The 21,084-nt window shown below is 40.8% G+C and overlaps 1 protein-coding gene across 3 annotated transcripts; it reads left to right on the top strand.

Moving 5' to 3' along the window:
* Positions 1–4,242: 4,242 nt before the first annotated feature.
* On the top strand, positions 4,243–9,646 carry LOC148018093 (thioredoxin-like 2, chloroplastic). Of its 3 annotated transcripts, none has more exons than XM_087661729.1 (5): positions 4,243–4,763; positions 5,134–5,387; positions 5,538–5,720; positions 8,279–8,443; positions 9,045–9,646. In XM_087661729.1, the coding sequence occupies exons 2-5, from the start codon at positions 5,244–5,246 to the stop codon at positions 9,129–9,131; spliced, it is 579 nt and encodes a 192-aa protein (XP_087517855.1). In that variant the 5' UTR covers positions 4,243–4,763; positions 5,134–5,243; the 3' UTR covers positions 9,132–9,646. The 3 variants fall into 3 exon arrangements, with proteins under 3 accessions (XP_087517855.1, XP_087517854.1, XP_087517853.1); XM_087661728.1 differs by having other exon boundaries at positions 4,244–4,577; positions 4,619–5,387; XM_087661727.1 differs by having other exon boundaries at positions 4,244–5,387.
* Positions 9,647–21,084: the final 11,438 nt, after the last annotated feature.

The raw sequence follows: 21,084 nt of genomic DNA, 5'->3' as shown, positions 1-21,084 counted from the left end.
CCTTACCCTAGGTGACATAGACTTTGCAATCCACATCACCATAGTTGGTACGACTTTCATAAGATTACCAACACAAATGCTCCAACTTATTCTAACCATGGGACATTTGATCCTCCTTCAATGCATTCCTTAAGAGTTTCACTAACTACCCTAACCTTGCCTTCATAGCCACTGACAACTACCTTTGACTCTTGGTCAAGTTACAACAACAAGTGCCAATATTGTATGAGAATGGAGTGCCACCACTATTTTTGACAACTAAATAGAGTTGCCTTGATTCAACTACACCTACATGATAGGATTTTACCTTTCTATTGCATAGCTTTATTAGAAGACATGGTGGACAACTGCTTTGTTTATTGTAGCCATCCTTTTATCTAGAATTCTTTTAGGTATGAGAAGTGGTAAAAGATTATCTTCTCAATAAGGGATGCCTCACTCACTCCCTACAACCAATTCCTAAGGAGTAAGACCAAAAGAAAATGAAAAATAAAGATATATGAAAAATAAAGAGGAAAAAGGATCCAAATTCAATAGGTGCACCACACACTCACTGCACTTAGGGATCCTAAAGGGCACATCAAGGATAGGACATCTTGGGTGGCTTGCTTGGACAACCTGTCACCCTCAACTTTGCACCACACAATAAAACCTCGGACTAACTAGGTCCTCAAGTGTAGGGCAAGAACCCAAGCTCACTTGGAGTTGGACCTATCTCCCAATTATACTTACACGAACACCTTACATTGCACAATAAGGTAGACAAATTCCTAGGGAGAGTATAGTGATTGTGAGTTTGTTGAAGACCAAAGGAGCATCCAACGACATCAATGGCCATTCATATTCTGCAATGACCCAACATCCATGAAATCATTATCCACCTTCTAAATTTAGCATCAACAAAACTATAACAACACTCCTATCGCACCATGAAAATATAATAACACTCCTTCGACATGACCATCTCTTCATGATTGCCCCTTGCATGAAGCCCCATAATGCTACGTAACAAGGGACTACCACTCCTCTGGAAGGAGGGCAATGTTTATCTCATTTTTAAAGAAAATTTGAAAAAGAATAGAAATATAAAAATTTTAAGGATAGAATTTATGGACACATGTGAAGGATCTTCATCAAATTGAAATACTTGCAAAATTTTTAAAGAATTTTATTGTTCAACTCTAAAATCAAGAGCTGAGCTCACCCCCATGCAAATTGTATCACTCTTAGTTAAGAGAGAGCCTCAAATTAAGGCATTAAATTATGCATGCAATATAAGGATTGTTTAAGAGTCCAAGAAAGACATAGGGTGCTCACCTTTTAGGGAGAAAATGTAGTCCAAGTACAAAAGGTTGAAAATTGAATAGAAGAGGTTATTCTTCTATGTGCCAACATTGAGAGCTCTCCTTCTTGCTTTTATCTTTTCCATTTGAGAGAGAGAGAGAGAGAGAGAGAGAGAGAGAGAGAGAGAGAGAGAGAGAGAGAGAGAGAGAGAGAGAGAGAGAGAGAGAGAGAGAGAGAGAGAGAGAGAGAGAGAGAGAGAGAGAGTGTGTGTGTGTGTGTGTGTGTGTGTTAGTGAGAGTGAGAGAGAGTGTGTGTGAGGAGGTAGTGGAGAAGCTCTTCTCCAACTCTTATAGTATTCTCTTCCTTCTCAATCATTTAGAGTATACATGGATCAAGTTGAAGCTAATAGTAGCACATTGAGGCATAATACTTGAATCATGGAGCTTGTTGTGATCCCATTGAGCAACGAAGACTACAATGAGATAGGCAAGTGGGCGAGCTCTCTCTACAACTCGAATACAATAATGCGTTTGTCTTCTTCATAGATTGATGAGCACTTGGTTAGATAGAGGAGTGTTTGTAGCTAGATGAGGGATAGGGTAACCAACACGGCTGAAGCTCTTGAATCAATCAGAGTTTCGTCAAAGTCCTAACATTGAGCGAAAGGCCTAGCATTAATGTATAATTCATTAATAATTTGATTTTAAAATGATTCAAATAAAATATTTGATTGAATGATAAAAACTTGATTATTACTATTCACACTTTAAACCACTTTAAGAGATTAAAGAAGTAGCTAAGATACCTTAAACTAGGGCATCCTTAAGTTATCACCTCAACCTCTAAAAATAATAAATATAACTATGTTGACCTTTAAAATTTTGTCTTATTCATCCCTAAGCCTAGAGACCTATACCAATAGTCATGCATGTAGATTCCTTGTAAGTACAATGAATATTTATCGTACAAATAACTAAAGCCAATCATTCTTAAATATAGTAGGGTAATGTGCATATTTATTGACATACCAAGATATTATTGAGAGGAAGAGATGGTGGGATCATGGATGTGGAGTCAATGGAGAGAGAGAGAGAGAGAGAGAGAGAGAGAGAGAGAGAGAGAGAGAGAGAGAGAGAGAGAGAGAGAGAGAGAGAGAGAGAGAGGCTCACAAAGAGTTCTTTTTTATGGATACTCAAAATCCCTTATTTTTCATTATCTTATACATGCCCACAGAGTGTGTACTTATACAAGGGATGTTGCTTGGCCTTCAGATATTGGCCTTTATGCCAACAACCTCCCACGTAAAAGCATATGTACCTTTAAGGGAGAATAGTAAGTCAAGGTATTATCTATGTATTTGCAATCCTAATGGTGAATTTTTTCTTCCCCCCTTCACCTTTGCTCAAGATAACACACACACACACACACACACACACACACACACACACACACACACACACACACACACACACACACACACACACACACACACACACACACACACACACACACACGCACACACACACACACACAATATTTACTATTTAGTCCCAATTATGTGGGCTAGGGCCAACAAGGTTATGCCCCCCAAAAGCAAAACACAACCCACACCAATTGAATGAGGTGCATTATTTTGAGCCACATAAAGCTAAGACACAAATTCTTAAGAATTATATATAGTTTAATATGAGTCAAACAAATGAATTGTATAAGTTATTTCATTCTTTAGATTTTGTAAGTCCTTAAAATACCACATCCATGAGTGTCACTCCACATGCTCCCTTATTATTATCTTTTGTGAACCCTCCATTTATGTCTACTTTAAGAGTTGGGACACTCATAGGTTTGTGCAAGTCCACATGGTAGATGATAGAGTGTGTCTTTATGTTTTAACTAATGGCTTGCATTAATGGTTGGAGGGACTTGTGCGAGAGTCCTGGAAGTCTCTCCTTTTTGGAGGGTACTCCCTCAACTTTGAAAGTCCTCAATATGTGGCGATTTGGATTTGCTTTGCATGCTCTCTCTCCTCCATCTCTATTGTAACTTGTCTCTTAGAAGTCTCTCTTGCACACTCTAAATTTGGCATTATTGCCAATGAAATGAACTTGTGCAAGGCCAAGGAACATTGGTGAGGCTTGGCTAGGAGGGCTTTGCACACATAGGATGCTCTCATTTAATGCCTTGCTTTGTATACCTTTGCTCAGCAAATTGAGCCATTGATTTCAAGCTTTGCCTCTTTTAGGGTAGCTAAAAAGTACGAACATTGTTTCTATTTTCCAGGTAAACCAGCTAACTATGTCGTGTGCAAAGGCCTAGTTTATTTATGTGCGCAGGACTAGGTTCTAAATTAATCAAAATTTTTATTTGAATGCCATGTGATGTACATTGTATAGTTCAACTAGTAACAACAAGAAAAGATTGGATTCTGTGGAAAGGGATCTAAAAGGAGACTCTTGATGTATGAAGTAAGAAGATTCTGGCTCCACTTGGCTAGTCATTGGACCAAGACGAAGGTTGTAATGGGAGCACTTGTAAAATCTGCGCCCCTTGTTAACGAATGTGGATGTAAGCCCCTTGATCACAAGCATTTCGCCCTGATATCCAATAAATATAAAATCTGCGCCCCTTGTTAACTAAAGTGGATGTAAGCCCCTTGATCACAAGCATGGACGAAAGCCCTCATATCCAATAAATATAAAATCTGCGCCCCTTGTTAGCTAAAGTGGATGTAAGCCCCTTGATCACAAGCATGGACGAAAGCCCTCATATCCAATAAATATAAAATTATGTAGCATCTAAAACTTAAAAGGAGACTGCTAGATGTCACTCTGCTTGCCCCCAAAGGAATTATGTCCTTGGCATTTTTTTTCCCCATTTTAAATAAAGCGAGTTATTTTTTTAAATATATTATCGATCCGTCGATGATGTCGGGAGCCTTTCTATCATCGTCGTCATCATCCTCGTCAGTCCCCCCGCGCGACGCTTAAATGGCAACAAGTAGTCTCAAGAGACATGAACGTAGTGACGAGGCCTAGCATCGTCTGCCATAGCTGTGGCCTTCTGCAGGAGAGGATTGCTGTTTTGCTTCTGCCTCATTTTGTCTTCGGTACAAGATCGAGATCAGGGCTCTCGGGCCGTCACGCCGTGTTTTACAACTGTGATGCTAGCACAAAAGCAGAGGAAGAAAACTTTAAAGAAGGAGGAATATTAACAATTTCACAGGTCTGTTTCACCGGAAGAAGGAAAGAACAGGTTTGCTTTGTACAAGAAGAAGAAGAAGAAGAAAAGAACAGGTTTGCTTTGTACAAGAAGAAGAAGAAGAACAAAAGAACAGGTTTGCTGATGGACCTGCAGAAGAGGAGACAAAGAACATGTTTGCTTTCTTTTGTAGAAGAAGCAAAATAAGAAAAGAACGGGTTTACTGCTCATCCTGTGAAAGAAGAAGAAGAGAAGAAGAAAACGAACAGGTCAATTGATCGGTAAGCTCTTCTTTTTTTGGTTGATGCGTGTCTTCCCTTATGCCGCAAGCTTTCATCTTGTCAAAAAGAAGCGCGTCGGCGAAAGCGAGGTGGTCGGTCAAACCATTAGTTTGGTATAAGTAACCTCAGCGGATATCCGATCCCTCCCTGTGAATGAATGAATGAATGAATGATTCCAGTCCGACCCTCAACCACCGTTCACCGTTGCCACCGCATTTGGATTTCCCCCCTCCTCGTTTGCACTATCGTCTTTGATCATTGATCGCTCAGTAATCAATTCACAGCATCGTCTCTGATCTTCGATCGACTGTTCAGTAATCAATCCACAGCACTCTTTGCTTTATCTATCTCTCTGCCTCTTCCATGGCAGTCTCGATCTCAGATACCGCCCTGCCAAGCCTTCCACCGTCGCTGCTATCTTTCCCAACCTGCAAGATTTCAGCTCTCTCCAATGAAGGGACTTTGTGCTCGGCGCACCTCATGCCTCCGTCTCAGACCATCCTAGTGTCAGCATCTCACCGATCGATAGCATTTCATTGTACACCTTTCTTTGGGATCAATTCACATGTCTTTGATACAGCCCGAATCCAGAGAAAAAAGCTGAGACGACAATCACAATTGCAGGTTTGTAAGAGTACGTCTTCATATTCGGTGTAGCTTTAACAATATTATTGTAAAATGGTTATGTAATGCAAGTGTGTTCAATGCGCTCAAGTTTACCTCAGAAAATGGCAAAATGCTTGCTCATGCTGATGGCGTATTGTCTTTTCCCAGATTCACGGTGTTACTGCACCCAATGAGACAATAAAATGGTGGGAAAGAGACTTAGGGGTCAAGCTGAAAGATCTGCACTCAGAAGAAGAGCTTGCTGATGCTCTCACACATGCAGAAGGGAAACTAGTTGTCGTGGAGTTCTTCGCCACTTGGTGTGGTTCTTGCAAAGCTTTGTATCCAAAGGTACGTTTGATACAGCTCCCCTAGATTGTGTGCACTAGCGTATCAAGTGGAAGGGTTGCTATCCGAGTTTTGAAACATTTGACTCGGTTGCAAGTCATACCATCCTCAGTGACAAGGGCTCTATGTAGTCACGGAGACATGGCTTACATGTTGGCAAACTTGGTCTTTGTTATATCCTATGTTCAAACATATTTTCAGTGTGTTTCTAATTTCAGCACACAATTCAGTGGGTGGGTTCTCTAACAATGGGGCCAAACAAATGGTAGGATCATAATTTGAACTTGACAATAGATTTGGTTGTACTTGTATAGGGTTACACTGCGATCCAGATCACAATTATGGTTATATTTTGACTGTGGGTCATTGCATGCTTGCATGTCAAAGCAATTAGAGTTTTCTGAGTCTGCATATAGACTCGAGAGACTGTTTGGCTCACTTTTATCAGCGGCCCACAATGTTAGCTCCCCCCACGGCCATAGAGCCTGCAGAGTCTGGACTAGATCAACCTTATACCATCTCTCTGCAAGTGGTGGTGCTCTTAGATCTTGCAATGAGATTGTCTTCAGGCAGATTCCTTGCAGTGCATGAATCATGGTCATTTGTCAAGCCTTGATCATTTTTCTGTTAGCCTTGTCGTGGATTTTAAGGTACACATAAAGTCTCAGATACACTCTTCAAAGATCTTCAAGAATTTGCTTTCCATATCTTGAAGATTCCTGGTTCTTGACACAGAGGTTCATGACTTTAGTATCTTTAGCAAAGACCAAATACTGCTGATGGCTCTTTATTGACCTCTGGTTTTGTCTGATTTATTTCATACATGGAATTGCGTTCATGAGGTTTTAATCTGTTCTTCCTTTTCCTTTTTTTCCCTTACAATTTCAATCCATGTGCACGCTGTCTTGCCTTGTGTAGCGTGTTCAGCCATCTGTTCAGTTGAATGTGATTCCTTGGTTTCATTCTGTGGGCCCTTGCTTTCCTATCATTGGTTTATCAACCCACCACATATTTTCCAACTCTAAGTTGTAGCATTATATACAATTCTAGAATAAGAATTAAACTTTTTGCATGATTTTGGATCTTCTCCACCTAAAATGAATTTTATGGGACTTGAAGATGGTGGATGACAATCTTCAACTTCTGATATTTCGTGCTTGCAGAAGACAAGCAAGCTTCCTTTTATTGAGATCCATCTCTGTTAAGATATAGAACATTAGTTTTTCCTTCGCCTCCTGGGTTCACTGGACTTCATCTTCTTGTGATAATAGTTGCCATTGCATTATTTGGAACTGCCACTGCAACTAGATCCACTGACCTCTCTCTCCCCAGTTTTCCTCTTTGAGGTGGATTAGTAAAGAAAACCTTCGAAAACACTTGCCATGTCTAGTAATCTTGAAAATCACTGCATGACTATCTTTGTTTGGTATTACTTTTTCTTTTTCAATTCAGCTCCATTAAGTTCCTAAGATTGACACATTCTTCTCCTCTTCCTGCTTTATTATCAATAAGCTCATGGAGTTTTGTATAAAGTTTCGTGACAATTCTTTTCATCTTGTGATGCTTGGCAAATTGTTGGCCAAATATTGTATATCTAGAATGAAGAACAGTATCCCTAAGCCTCTGAATTACACTTGATCACTTCCACACACTAATTCAAGAGGATCAGACAATTAGACATATATAGATTTAGCAATATGGACAAGTACAAACAATTTCTTGGCAAAACACACAATGCAATGCAAAACAAAGGAAGCAAGATTTAAGATCTCCACCAAGGACTCTCCAGGCTTAACTTTCTAGCTTGTTTAGGAGAGATCTTGACACTCTAAACTTTTAAGTCTCATAACTCACAGTCAATTATTGAATTATAGCAAGGAATAGAGAGTACACATGAAATAAGAAAATAGTAACTTTTAAAATCCCAAACAAGTTGATACAAAAATGGCTCTCTCCACCCGTGCACTTCCATTGTGAAGTTTAGATGATGGTGATTTAGACAGATGATAAGGGAAGAACTTGAGGCTAGCTAGAAGAATTTTGATTGAGCGAAAGGTACATTGATGATGGCTTTGGAGGGGCCTTCCTTTTATAGGTTGGAAAGGTGGTCAAATCGGCCTATCCGACCTACCATATTATGAAACTTTCTTAGTCGACTAGGCAATATTCCGTTTTTCATCAAGCGAGAGTGCTACCCCAAGACTGCTATTAGGGGAGCTGACCCCCTTGAGACATCCTAGCTGGGGGCCTCTTCTACGACCCCCCAACCCCAAAATGGAGATCCCTGATAACTCCCACACCCCACAACTCAATGCAGTGTCCCTCGAGTTACTACCAACTTAATTACTCTATCCCTGCATTCCATGGGATCTGCGAATGCTCTTCAGGCATCATACTTCTTAGCTTTGTACATTTTTGCCACTTCTTAGTAGCTGCACTTCAAAGTGTGAAATTAGTAGTATACACTATGAATCATATTCTCTTTTTTTGAGTATGTGATTCTTAAAAATCACAAATGGTCGAGTACTATGAAGATACTAACCAGGTGTTTGTTTTTGCAGCTATGCAAACTGGCAGGTCAACATAAAGATGTGGTATTTCTTAAGGTTAACTTTGATGAAAGCAAACCACTGTGCAAAAGTTTGAATGTGCGAGTACTGCCATATTTCCATTTCTATCGAGGTTCACCAGAGAAACTGGATTCTTTCTCCTGCTCTGTCACAAAGGTAAGTTGTTTATAATCCCTAGTTTTCTGCCATAGCTTGCTTGACTACATTCCTAATCTGATAAGAGTTGATGCTGTAGTGTTTCTTGCACCTGCTGAAGGTATCAAGTTTGCATAGTTTCTGAGAATTAGAAAATTTTAGGAGCTGGCCATGAGCAAATATTTAATGAAAGAGGAGATTTATAGAAGCTGGCCATGTGCAAAACATCTAAACAATGGAAAGGGAATATAGTCTCTAGATGTTTGAGATAACTAGTATCCACTGCTGTGTATGATGCATTTTTAAGGACCCATAGCTCTTAGAACTTTGCATTTTACAGAACACATTACAATGCTATAGAACTGAGTAGAGTTTTTACATTAAAGGGAATTCTAGACTTGTGATCACATTGATAATTTTGATATTCTTTCTTTGGGGACCAAGAAAGCTTCAGGTCCCTGTGGACTTTTTTTAAAGAAACCAATCAACTTTCTGGCACCTGTTTGATGAGATTTGACCAATTTTCTTTGGTTGATTGTTTTCTACATGATTTTGATTGTCATACAAGCAGTGCTTTCTGGTGAACATCTGGAAATTAAAACTGTAACTTTCTTGTTTTCAGCTGCAGAAACTCAAGGATGCAATTTCAAAGTACAATAATGTTGTATATAGTGCAGGGTCTGCTGTTCAAGATGTTCCCACTCAGTAATACACATACACAAACATAGGGATGTCAATGTTTGGTACAGAACATGCCAAATTTTCACTCTGCACTCCAAGAAGCAAACTGTTTTATCAGCAACTTTATACACACAAAGACTTGAGTGCAATTACGCATTGGTATTCTGGTATAAGCTGCCTCCTATTCACAGTAGCATCATAATTTTGACAAGGATGAATTAGGTATACATGGCCTGAAATGCAGTTGGATGGATGTTATTGCCCAACACATAGAGGAGAATGCTTCATCAATCACTTCGAAGTAAAATCAGCAAAGAATTGAAATTGATCAGAGAAATAGCAGGAATTTAGGATGGGTTTAGTATCCAGAATTATGGAGAAACCTATGTAACATACAGACTTAAGAATCTGGTTCATACAGACTGAATCGAGCTAAGAACAAACCATGTACTTTGCAAGCTAGGATGTTACCTTACACTGAAGGATGTAGTGTGTCATGACTTAGCTACTGTGTGTCTAATAATACATATTCAAATTTTTGTCTTTTGTCAGCTCAAATGGCCGTTTATCCTTGGTTGTATAATTCTTCATGCTACTCATATGTTGGCAATGGAGTCAAATAGGCTGCTTTTAATGCGTGATATTGATGCACTGGATTTATGGAATTCAGCCTCTTCAGGCATGTGTGCATACATTAATTATTGGGTCCACCTAGATAGATTGTATTTGATTAATGCTATGCAACATGATGCCATTTTTTGCAAGATTATGCTACTGTTTTATTGGATCATGTGCCTTTGTGGCTCAGCTTATATTTTGGCATGAGCATTGTGGATGATTCTTTGCCCTGCCTGTCCAAGGCCTTTCTTTCTTGATTAATAACAGTGACTCACCACAGAACTTTTTCTGGCACAAGAACTCTGTTCTGTAATAGACCCTTTATGTGCTCAAATGCTTGATAATATGGATTATGCTTGGTATCGAATTGCTTCTAGTATGTACATGTGATAAGGGACCACTATGATAAATACTACATGGGACTAAATAGACAAAAGGTACAAGAAGCGAAATCAGTTTTGGACTGTCTATACCAAGCAATTGATCATAAGAGCTTTGATTCATTAGAGTTGGATGAAATGGCTTAGGCAAATTGGATGGCGGCTAAAACAATGCTAGAAAATTGTGTGCACTAGATACGAGCTTGATGTAAACCTATGCAAAGATAAAGGTTGTTCATCCAAAGGTTTATTTAAGGGTTTTCTTCAGCCATTAAGTGGTGAATATGTTCCTAGGATGGTGTTTGTAGCTATTGTGGTCTTACCCGTATGTTCGTCTCTGACTCGCACCAACCCTATCCTAAAGAGACCATAGAAACAATAGCAATAGCATTATTCAAGGCAACAAGACCCTGTTAGAAGGGCTAAGGAGGCTGATGGTAAGAGCACAATTTTCAAGCATGAGTTGGAGTTCTTTTGATTGTATGTTTTGCAAACTTATGCTCCAATGCGTGCTATTCAGGAAGTTAGAAAAATGCTTTTGGACCATGTTTTTCCTATTGTTGGTCCTTTTGAATGCTTGAAGATCCTTTCATTGAAAAGGAAATGCATCCAACAACTAACAAAATAGGTAAATGGAGATGACCTAGATGGGACCCTCCAAAAGATGTCAAATTGAGTATTGGATAAATGAGAGTCAAATGTGATTATTGAAAGTTATCTACATGGCCTTTGTATGTTCAGTTGTAAATTATGTAATCTATATCACAACTTACATTCAGCTCTTTTTACCTCTTTTTATGTGGTCCAAAGTTGAAATTGCTTCTTTCATGTCAATGGCAATGGAAGTTTAATCATGTGTGTGTGCGTGTAGACATACATATACATATACTTGTGCATATAGATATGTGTGTGTGCATGCACACACGTGTGTGAAACTCTAAAGGTTAGCTCTTCAATGATATTCGCAGAGAATTGCACCTCCACTACGTACTTTATGCTTTAAAAGTTCAATTTGATAACTTCAAAACTTCTTTTCTAGATGCATGTTATTATTGGTCGTTGGTTTTCACCACAACTAAAGTGAGATGCTATTATTTGAGTATAGTTCCATACTTCTCTTGCTAGTAGGTATGGTCCCATCATTCTCTTTTACTTGCCATCTACCATTTCTTTGGTCTATAATGATAACTTGTGTTATTGAAAAACAAAGGGGGAGAGAGATTGTGTGTTTGTGTCAAATATTGTGCAATGATATATTTTTGGATATTTTCTAGGAATAAGGACCAATGTAGGTCTTATATTATATTATTATCTTGTCATATATGTATATATATCACTTTATCTCTCAACCTCAAAATGTGACTTGGAACCTAAGTAGCTTAGAATCCCTTGTTTCCTTTCACTTTAGAGTGCCATTGGCACAAAACACGTGTACACAAATTATTACAAACATCATGACCCTAAAGTACCTCTCTTAACACTTCAGGTTTATATGTTGGTATGGTACCTTTGCTACTACCTCAAGAAACTTTCCATAACCCTCTTTCCTAGTCACTGTCTTAACAACTTCCCATGGTCACCGCTTGAGTTGTGTTGATGTTGGTTTCCTTGACCGTTTCAATGCTTCAACTTCATCTTTTACATCTCTACAGTCCAAAGTTGCTTGATTAATGTCATCTCTTAGTGATGCAACATGGAGTCACTCAATTAAACCCTTGCTTTTCTAACCGCTTTTGCACCCAATGGAAGGTCTCCTATTCATGTATGCTATTCAACAATACTTTTTCAATGTAGTTCCTTGCTTGTTTTCTTGACTCTATATTCGATCTTTGCAATAGTCATAGTAACCTCACTTGCCATTCCTTTCTTTGGGGTTGGGCCATGTGTGTGTGCCTGAGTGAGTCCTTCAAGATAATCTCCCCTACTTTCAATTTGCATGTTTATTCGTGTTGATATGTTGGCTTGGGCATGCTATTTGGACCATCTAAATTGGATATATCTCAAATCTAGAGTAGAAACCTAAGTCCAACCCTCTCTCATTGTTAAAGCTAGTGGTGGCACTAAACGTAGGAGCCACACTAGTGTGGCACATGGAAGAGCCAATGAGAGCAGAGGAGTAATGGTGACCCAATATGACACATGGACAGAGAGAATGTCCCGCCTCATGGCACGGCACATGGGCATTGAGAAGACCCCATTGCAAGCAATGACCTATATAAATAGGAGGAAGCAAAGCATGATGGTTGTTGTTGTTTCAAGCATAGTCATTGTCCTAGAGGTTAGCAGCAGGAGGTCCCTCTTGAGTGGCATGCTTGGTGTGCTCTAATAATAGAGCTACATTTTATTGTCTCCAATCAGTGTATTGGGTTGTAGTAGTGCCTTAGTCATTGTAACTTAGTGTTTCGCTCTTGTATTTTGTAGAACTATGCGGCGACCGGTTGGTCTCTAACCGATGTAAAGACTTTGATTTCAACAATACACTCCGGATTGAGTCTTGAGTACCTTTTGTGCTTGTTTCTGGTGATGTGATTATATCTTGCTCTTTAACGTGGGCTCGTAACGTTGAAAGTGACGTTAGTGTTTGTGTGTGTTAGTTTTTGAGTATGTCTGTCATTATTTTTATGGCAGTCGTTCAAGGAAACCGATAACACATGGCGACCACGATTTATGTTCCTCCACGCACGTCCGCCCCAGGCAGTTTGAGCTGTAATCCATACTCAACGGTCTTGATCTAGACAACGCTAGATGGTATTATCCTTGAGGCTATCTCGTTCCTCGATGAGGCCATAGCCAAGGTGCAGCATGCTACCCCAAAATTCTAGACGTGTGCCATTCACGTTCTACTCCCTCGACTAGAAGTGAACCGAATCCTTCTGTCTTTCCACCTATTACACCTTTTAATCTAGCTAGTCGATTTCTTGCTTCACTAAACCTAGTAGGTGTCCCACCAATAATCCCCAATTCACCTCTCAACCCAACCCCCATGGCACACCATCCTAGTATTTCCCTCCCAAAGTTCTCTGGATCTCTAGCATACATCTAGAGTCTATGAAGTTCCAACTGCAACCGGATTTGACCTTTAAAACATCAAACCCACCCCAAGAGAAAAACAAACAAGTGGCAATAGACAACCCACAACCTAGTAGAGTAAAGAATTTAGGCAGTAGTCCCAGCAATCAAAGAGGGAAGCTGCAAGAAGCTCATCTTGGAAAATAGAGAAGTCAAATTTTGGAAGATATTCTTGGAAAAGGGCAAAAGCTAAATCCGAAGGATCATCTTAGATGGAGATAGAGAACCACCTCGGATACTAACCCTAGCAGCAATGGTAGTCAGAAGAGTAAGGGGAATCCTGCAGCCAACAGAAGGGAACATGCCAAGCACTTTGATTGTTTTGGACTCATCCAAAGCATCCACCGGATGGGGTCCTATCAAACATTACTATCCCACTAGGTGACTTACTCAACCTAGTCTTGGCTTTCAAAGATCATCTCCTAAAGATGATTCAACTTGAACTCTAACCACCATCCTGATCGTTCGTATTCAATGTACAAACTAGATCATCCAAAACGTCTTGCTCAATAGTGAATCAGGGGTAAATATCATCACAATGGCTACTTGCCAAAAATTGGGATTGATGGATCGGGAACCTGCTCCTTTCCTAGTATGGATGGCTAATTAGTACAGAGTACACCCTCTTGGTATCATTAGATTAGTACTTCTTGAAGTTGCCATAGTGTAGTTTCTAGTACCTCTAGGTGTGTTGACCATGAAGCATGTTGGCGAAGATTATTGCTTTTGCTATTGAAAAGACCTTGGCTACACCATAGTCAAAATTGGGATAAGGATAAATTGACTATCCAAAGACATTGGGACAATGTGAGATGCCTCCTCCAACACACCCAGAGGAGTCCTCTTAGTAGTCAACTAACATTCATACCCATGCACATCACCATCCCATCTCCCCATGGGAAACCTTGGACTTAGTTGAACATGGGAATCTTAGTTCTACTTCACAGGGGAAGTGTGGACAAGTCACCCCTAATAGCAATCTAGCGCCCACCTAAGAAAGACCACTTTGTAATCAATCAAAGGCAGGAGTGAGGTTAGCACAGCACTTGGTTCAAAGAGAGTGAGAGGCATGGGAGGGTGTAACTCAATCCCCCTACCCATAAGGTAAAATCTCAGCTTTGGCCCCCTAAAACGGTGTTAAACTTGGTAATTAAATCCTATCGGTATCGGGAGGGTCATGATTTAATCAGCTCTATCTAATGTTGGAAAGTTACCTGACTTATCGGGTCCACCCAACCATAGGCATGCAATCGTCATCAGGATCGAAGCCTCCCACTTTCCTCGATGGGATTTGCTTAGTTTTCTAATTAACAAAGCATACTACCACGCTGTTTGGACATATAAAATCAGCTTCCTTTTATTACTCTGTTAAATTGGGTTCGTTAAACTCAATCTTTAGCACATAACAAACAATTCAAAAATCTAATACTTTATTTCACCATCACTTTGTAGAGTGGTACAAAACCATCTTTCCATAGAAAGACACCGTCTAGCCTAGGATAGGACCTTCCAATCCCTTGGGATTGGGCTGTATATGATCGCACTCCATTCAAGGTCAATAGGGAATTTCCTGCCTTAGAGCCCTTCTAAGCTTCCCTGAGCCTCTGGAGCTATCCTACATAACAAGGGCACTTATCACTTGGCCCTTTTCCCTCTCAAGTACTCGAGTGATCAAATATCAAAAACACCTATCTCTCGAGCATAGAACCCCCACCCACAGGTGAGTTTTTCCAAAAACAGCTATCTCCCTCAGGAGAATAGGACCCCCACCCATAGGTGAGTTTTTCCACACTTTGTAGAGTGTTTAGAGAGCATTGGGTTGGGGACCCCAATGTCTCGAACCACCACAATTCACAACTCATCCAGTTGTGCAAGCCCAAAGAGCCATAACTTATCATTCACAAATCCAAAAGGAGTCATAACCATAAAACATTTTTAACACAGTTGTCAATTTATGCGATGCATAGAATCTATCTCCTTCATCAATTTCTGTGTTCCTTCTTAAAAAGCATTTGATAATACTAACATGCTTTTAGAAGTTTAAGTAAGTTCTAACTAATCGTGATCTTTTTCTTATGTACTAGCTTGATTATCTCCATCCATCGTGATTACGATTTATAGCCGTAACCTCGGTTTATTGTGGAATAACCAGTCCTTCAGGTTGAATGGATTCGAGTTAACTTCTGCCTACACTTCAACAACAATGACTACTTTCTCGCGTTGGGGAGCTCTTTGAGTGTGACCTTGCTCAACATCTTGACGTCTCTTGGGAGCCATAACGCTTTCGCATAGGGGAAGAGAGAGAGAGAGAGAGAGAGAGAGAGAGAGAGAGAGAGAGAGAGAGAGAGAGAGAGAGAGAGGGGGGGGGGGGGGAGACTTGGCTAATTGCAACATAGCATCATCGCGTCCATAGTAGAGAGACTTCTGCATCGGTTCATTGTGTGTGTCAAGGTGTGTCGGACGTGATACTCTATCCCTATTTATATAGTAACCAGGGGGTAAAGAGAGGACACTTGCTTTTTAGCGTTTTTTAATGACATCATCGACTATAAAGAGAGAATGCTTTCTTTTAGCATTTTTGACGACGTCATTGATGACATCAGGGAAGGGCTCCATTTTTGTAGCACGAATATAAAAAATGATGAATATATGGGCGAGGACGCATTGCGTGTCACGTCACTCCAATGCATATGACTAAGGTGGCGACCAATGCATAGACCTTGGCATACTTGGCAATGGACTACAAAGGCTTCATTTGTGCCATTGTTTGCACACGAGAAGCTCCCACTAGCTTATAGGAAAATCTTCCCGAGAGGTCACCCATCCTGGTAATGTCGTCACCCAAGTGCACTTAATTGCTAAGTGACTATCCACTAGGCTAGTTCTTTTTGTTGTTCTATACTACAAACATAGTTTTAATAAGCTTGTCTTGGGGGAGTTTTCCAAGTCTTTCTTCTATGAACTGACACATAATACTTCATTAATAATAATAATTATCTTCATATTTAGAGCTAGTTTTTAAACATGTGCAACATAAATCAATTTTCTTTGGAATGTATACACACCTTGTTTATTAAAATAAACTAAGTAATGGGAACATTACACACAAGATAACGGTCTACTTGGCCAATGTTACCCCACCCGTCCCACATCATCGACCAAATATTACCGAAATATTTAATATGGTCGAAGGATTAAGTGATGATGAAGAAGAGGAGTTCCTAAAGGCTAACGCTAACCTGCAACCATGGTGTCTCTCATTAATGTTCTCTAGATTAGTGAACAATACATGCAACCCCAGAGCCTACAGTTTGAAGTCTTGGAAGAGTGAGTACATGATAGTGGTCCAAAAAGTTTCAGAATGCAGAGCCCGAACTATACCAAGGACAACACGATCACTGATTGGATTGTTGATGTTGACATCAATGAAATCTTGCATCAAGAGTGTGTGTTTGAAGCACAAACGCAGAAAGTCACAAGGGTCAAAGAGGATGAGTTGGACATATTGTAACTTGGCCAAACCGATTCGAATAAGTGCCAAACTGTAACCAAATTTCCCACAGCAACTCATCAGTTTTGTTGATGACCAAGTTCAAGGATCTGTTTAGATGAGAATATTCAATATGAAGGTAAGTTTAAGTTTGAATCCCCTCAAATGTGTATTTGCTATTCACTGTGGTATTTTGCTAGGCAAAATCATTTCACAAAATGGTATTACTATTGATCCAAACAAAGTAACAGCAATAATGCAAGCTCTAGTACCAATTTTTTTATCCATGTGTCTCCATTTTTTAGGTCAAATCCGATGGTGTGGCTGCCACCTACATCTTCTAGAGCTTCTAGTTATCCCCACCCAACAAATTGTCACATGTGCCTAAAGTGACTTACCAATGGAATTAAGAAGCCGATGTGGCATTTTATTGCCTTCGGATGTTACTCTCAAAAACTCCCATTGTGATTCCACCCATTGGGAAAAACCCTTTCATATATTTATGGATGCTTCTAGCATAGCAATTGGTAGTGTGCTAATGTAGCACAATGAAAATGGATGGTTTCGACCTATGTTCTATGCCAGTAAGAATTTGTCCAATGTGGAGAAAAACTATAATGTTCAATGAAAGAGAATGCTTCGATATGATCTACTCCACTAAAAAGTTCCGGTACTATTTGCTAGGGCACACATTTACTTTGCATGTGGATCATTCCATCTTGGTCTATTTGGTCAAACAAAAAAATATTACAGGGTGACTGGCTCATTGGATCTTGTTGCTGCACGATTTTGAGTACATAGTGGTCCATCACCTCGGAACTCAGCATGTCATTGTGGACTTTTTGTCTTGTCACTTGGATTCTAGAGAACCACCAACAAGTATTAATGATGAATTGGATGCACAACTCTTTGTCACAGTAGTAGATGGCATAGACCTTGAGCCACCATGCCCTCCGCAGTCTTGGTATTAGCCACAGCCCTTGTGCATTAACTCACCAACCTTTTAAGGTAGTTTTCCTCTCTCACTAGTCTTATTTGTTATTTCCCTATTGTGATCATCACCTTAGCTCCCCAATCTTCCTTCTTTATGCCCTCTATGCATCCTTTGCTACATTTATGGCTTTGGCAGCCTTCTAGTTGTGCACTGAGGAAGTGTATCTCCCTAGTATAGAGGCCATCAATAGTGCTCGTTGCCCTTGGATGGATGCGTTGCACCTAACCCAATTTATCACCCTCCCATGGGCCACCATCCTAGTCTACCTCGACACTCTGTTGATCTCGGAATATCTTGAGCCAAGCCATCCACATCCAAGGCCACAATTATAATCTCTCCACATGCCACGCGTAAGAGAAGCTGGCTTTGTCAGTGACCCATCGAATCTCCACCTAGGAGATGAACGACAATGCCTTTGACCCAATCACCAACAAGAAGCACCAACTCAGCAACATCCTCGTACCACACATGTCGAAGTAGGAGGCCCTCAAGTTCTTGGTCAAGGCTCTCTACCTGTAGGCGAAGGCCTACATCATATCAGGGAAGTAGCCTCTTTATTCTTCTCCCCTTCCTCCCTTACTATTGCTTGGGCCCATATTCTACAGGAGCAACTCTTTGTTGAGGCTAGATGTGTTGCCTAGTGGGCATCCACCGTCAAGGCCATGAAGGTGATATGTAGGCAATACTTCCCTTCCTTTTCTTCCCCTGACCTAGTTGAACTTGCCCACCTCCTTGCCACCCAAGTATAGCTGATGTGCCCCGGTCTCACTCGAAGATGGCAACCACTACTAGAGCCTACCCCCAACCTAGTCGAGTGCCCCAAGGAAGCTAATGAAGGTGATGTGCATGCAGCACTTCACCCTCCTTCCCCCTCCCCCCCCCCCCTCTAGGTGAACTTGCTCGTCTCCTTGCCTCTCCAACAATGGAAACCCCCTAGTCTCACATGGACATGGCAACCACTACAGTGTCCATCTCTAACCTAGTTGAGGAGCATAAGGAAGGTGAGGAAGGACAAGGAATCAAAGATGAGGTCTCAATTATAATGGAAGACCAAGTCCTCAAAACGAAGGACCGCTCGAAGAGCAACCTCGACAAGTAGGCTACCACCCAAGCATGTCCCCAGTAAGAAACCCCAAACCCCTCCTCGTGTAAGAAGTCCACCTCAGCCACTAGTCTCTCATCCAAACTCGCCCTATTGACGTCAAGGGGCTAGAAGCACCTATGGGAAGACAAATCCCAACAAGAGACCAAGCCCCATGGCCAAGCTATTGAAGACCCTACAACCCTTACGGACCCCATTGTACTAACTAGCCAGCCCCTCTGCCACCACACCTATGGCCCTTTTCCTCATCTCAAGAAAGCTTAGCTAAACATGGCTCTTTGAACAGTGAACTTCCTCAACAACTTTCTAACATGGTAGCAGCACCAATAGTAAGAGCTCACCACACAAGTTGATCACCTGAAGTAGGTGAACACCGCCCTCTCCGAGTAACTTTTCCAGCAAGATGCTCCCCTCCTACATGACCATGGGCAATGGTTGGAAGCATACCAAATGCCCAACTTGCCTTTGCCAATGATGTACAACTAGTGGTAGGAGAGAGAGAGAATGTGTTTATCTAAGCTCTGGTGGTTGGAGTAGAGAACCTGAATGGGGCAACCTTGCTCACCCTAGAGATAATTTAGGAACTCTAGCAAGATTACGGAAGGGAGTGCCTCAACTATTGGGAAAAGCTAAAATGCAACCTCTAGGGTGCCATGACAAACTCCTACTCCCAACTCCCACCTCTGCCCAACAAGCCCGATGAGCCAAACTTTGAGGCTAAGTCTAACCCTCCCACCTAATCGTCAGCCACAGTGGCCCCATCTCCTCCTCACATGCAAGGCAAGAGTGCCCCCACTAGCTCTATCCCAACATACCTCGCCTTTGTCTCTCGACAACCAAATTTATGCCCATTGTCCAATCAAAGTCTGGAGTGGCCACCCTCATTGCCATGCTGAAGTTTGAAGTGGCCACCCTCTAGATCATCCTCGACCAGCTGAACGAAGAATCCTGACTGTTGGGGGTAAAGACGTCTATGCCTAGCTGCCTGTGTATTACTACATTGACGGTACCCACACACCTGTACACTACAAGTGGTAGGCACTCATCACTATCACTTCATTCTTTATTCTTTTAGTGACATTTGAATAAACAGAAGGCCGGTCACACATTGTGACAGTTGGAGTTCTCATATCTTGTGCGTGTCTCTCTCTCTTGCTCTTGCTCCTTCCACCATAGCTCTTGCTTCCACTCATGTGCTTCCACTCTGAGCTCACTCCCTTCAACTGGTATCAGAGCAGCCAACCATTTGAGGAGCTTCTTCATCCTTTGCTTCAGCTTGAATTCAAAGCTTCAACTCAAGATTTCGTGGTAGCCATTGTTTCTTTCTCTCGAGGTATGCATTGAGTCTTTTCTTCTTTAAAAGTGCAACAAGAATTATACGTATGGGCACTCACAAAGTTGATTTTGTGTAGTTGTCTATTCTCTATTTCACATAGAATAGAACAATAATGGTTTGGACAACAAACAAAAAAATTCCATAATGCATGTTTGATGCTTCAAGGTCAATTGACCATGTTTTGGCTATGGCTGTAGTTCCACAGATATCTCTTTGGCATCGTCAACTTGGATACATGTCTTTGAAAGGAATGAAAATGCTTACCGGTTTGCAGTATCTTTTGTCCCTAGACTATAAGTGTTTTGAGTCTTGTGATAATTGTTTATTTGGAAAGTGGACATTTAGTATGCATAATAAGTCTGGCATGAAGCACATGGGTGAGCCTTTGGCTCTTGTTCATTTGGATGTATGTGGTCCCATACCCTATTAGTCACTTGATGGTGCCAAGTACTTTGTCCCATTCATTAATGATTACTCACATAAGGTTTGATATTTTCCTATTAAGTAGAAATCAGATGTCTTGTCTACCTTTTAATGTTGGCTTGCTCTTGTTGAGAACTAATTTGGGTATAGGTTGAAATGCCTAAGGTTAAATAATGGGAGTGAGTATATCTCAAAATCTTTTGAGTAGTTTTGCAATCAGTAGGGTATTAAGTGTCAATTGATCGCTCCCTACACCCCTTCCTAGAATGGTATTGTTGAATGTATGAACAAGATGATTCAAGAGAGAGTCTGCAGTATGCTTAGCTAGGCAATCTTACCCTAGCTCTTTTGGACTGAGGTAGTTACTATTCCCAGACACTTGATTAATAGGTCCCCTTGCACTACTATTGATTCCTAGGTTGCAGAGGAGATATGGACTAGAAACATCCATTATATGCTCATTTGCTTGTCTTTGGTTGTGAGGCATTTTTCCATGTTTCCAAGGACAAGTGTAGTAAGGGAGATCTTAAGTTCATGAAATGTGTCTTTCTTGGTTATGGGGATGCAGG

Source organism: Lygodium microphyllum, chromosome 21 (genome assembly GCF_053477565.2).
Source record: "Lygodium microphyllum isolate KBCC chromosome 21, Lygodium_microphyllum_v1.1.10, whole genome shotgun sequence".
In the NCBI taxonomy this organism is placed as follows: domain Eukaryota; kingdom Viridiplantae; phylum Streptophyta; class Polypodiopsida; order Schizaeales; family Lygodiaceae; genus Lygodium; species Lygodium microphyllum.
Note: the sequence above shows the minus strand (reverse complement) of the source record. Positions and strands in the feature narration are given on the sequence as shown.

Coding starts and splice junctions, on each gene's coding strand:
- LOC148018093 (XM_087661728.1), top strand. CDS start 5,127: ATGGCAGTCTCGATCTCAGATACCGCCCTGCCAAGCCTTCCACCGTCG. Junction 5,721..8,278: donor GCAAAGCTTTGTATCCAAAG/GTACGTTTGATA, acceptor TTGTTTTTGCAG/CTATGCAAACTGGCAGGTCA. Junction 8,444..9,044: donor TCTCCTGCTCTGTCACAAAG/GTAAGTTGTTTA, acceptor TCTTGTTTTCAG/CTGCAGAAACTCAAGGATGC.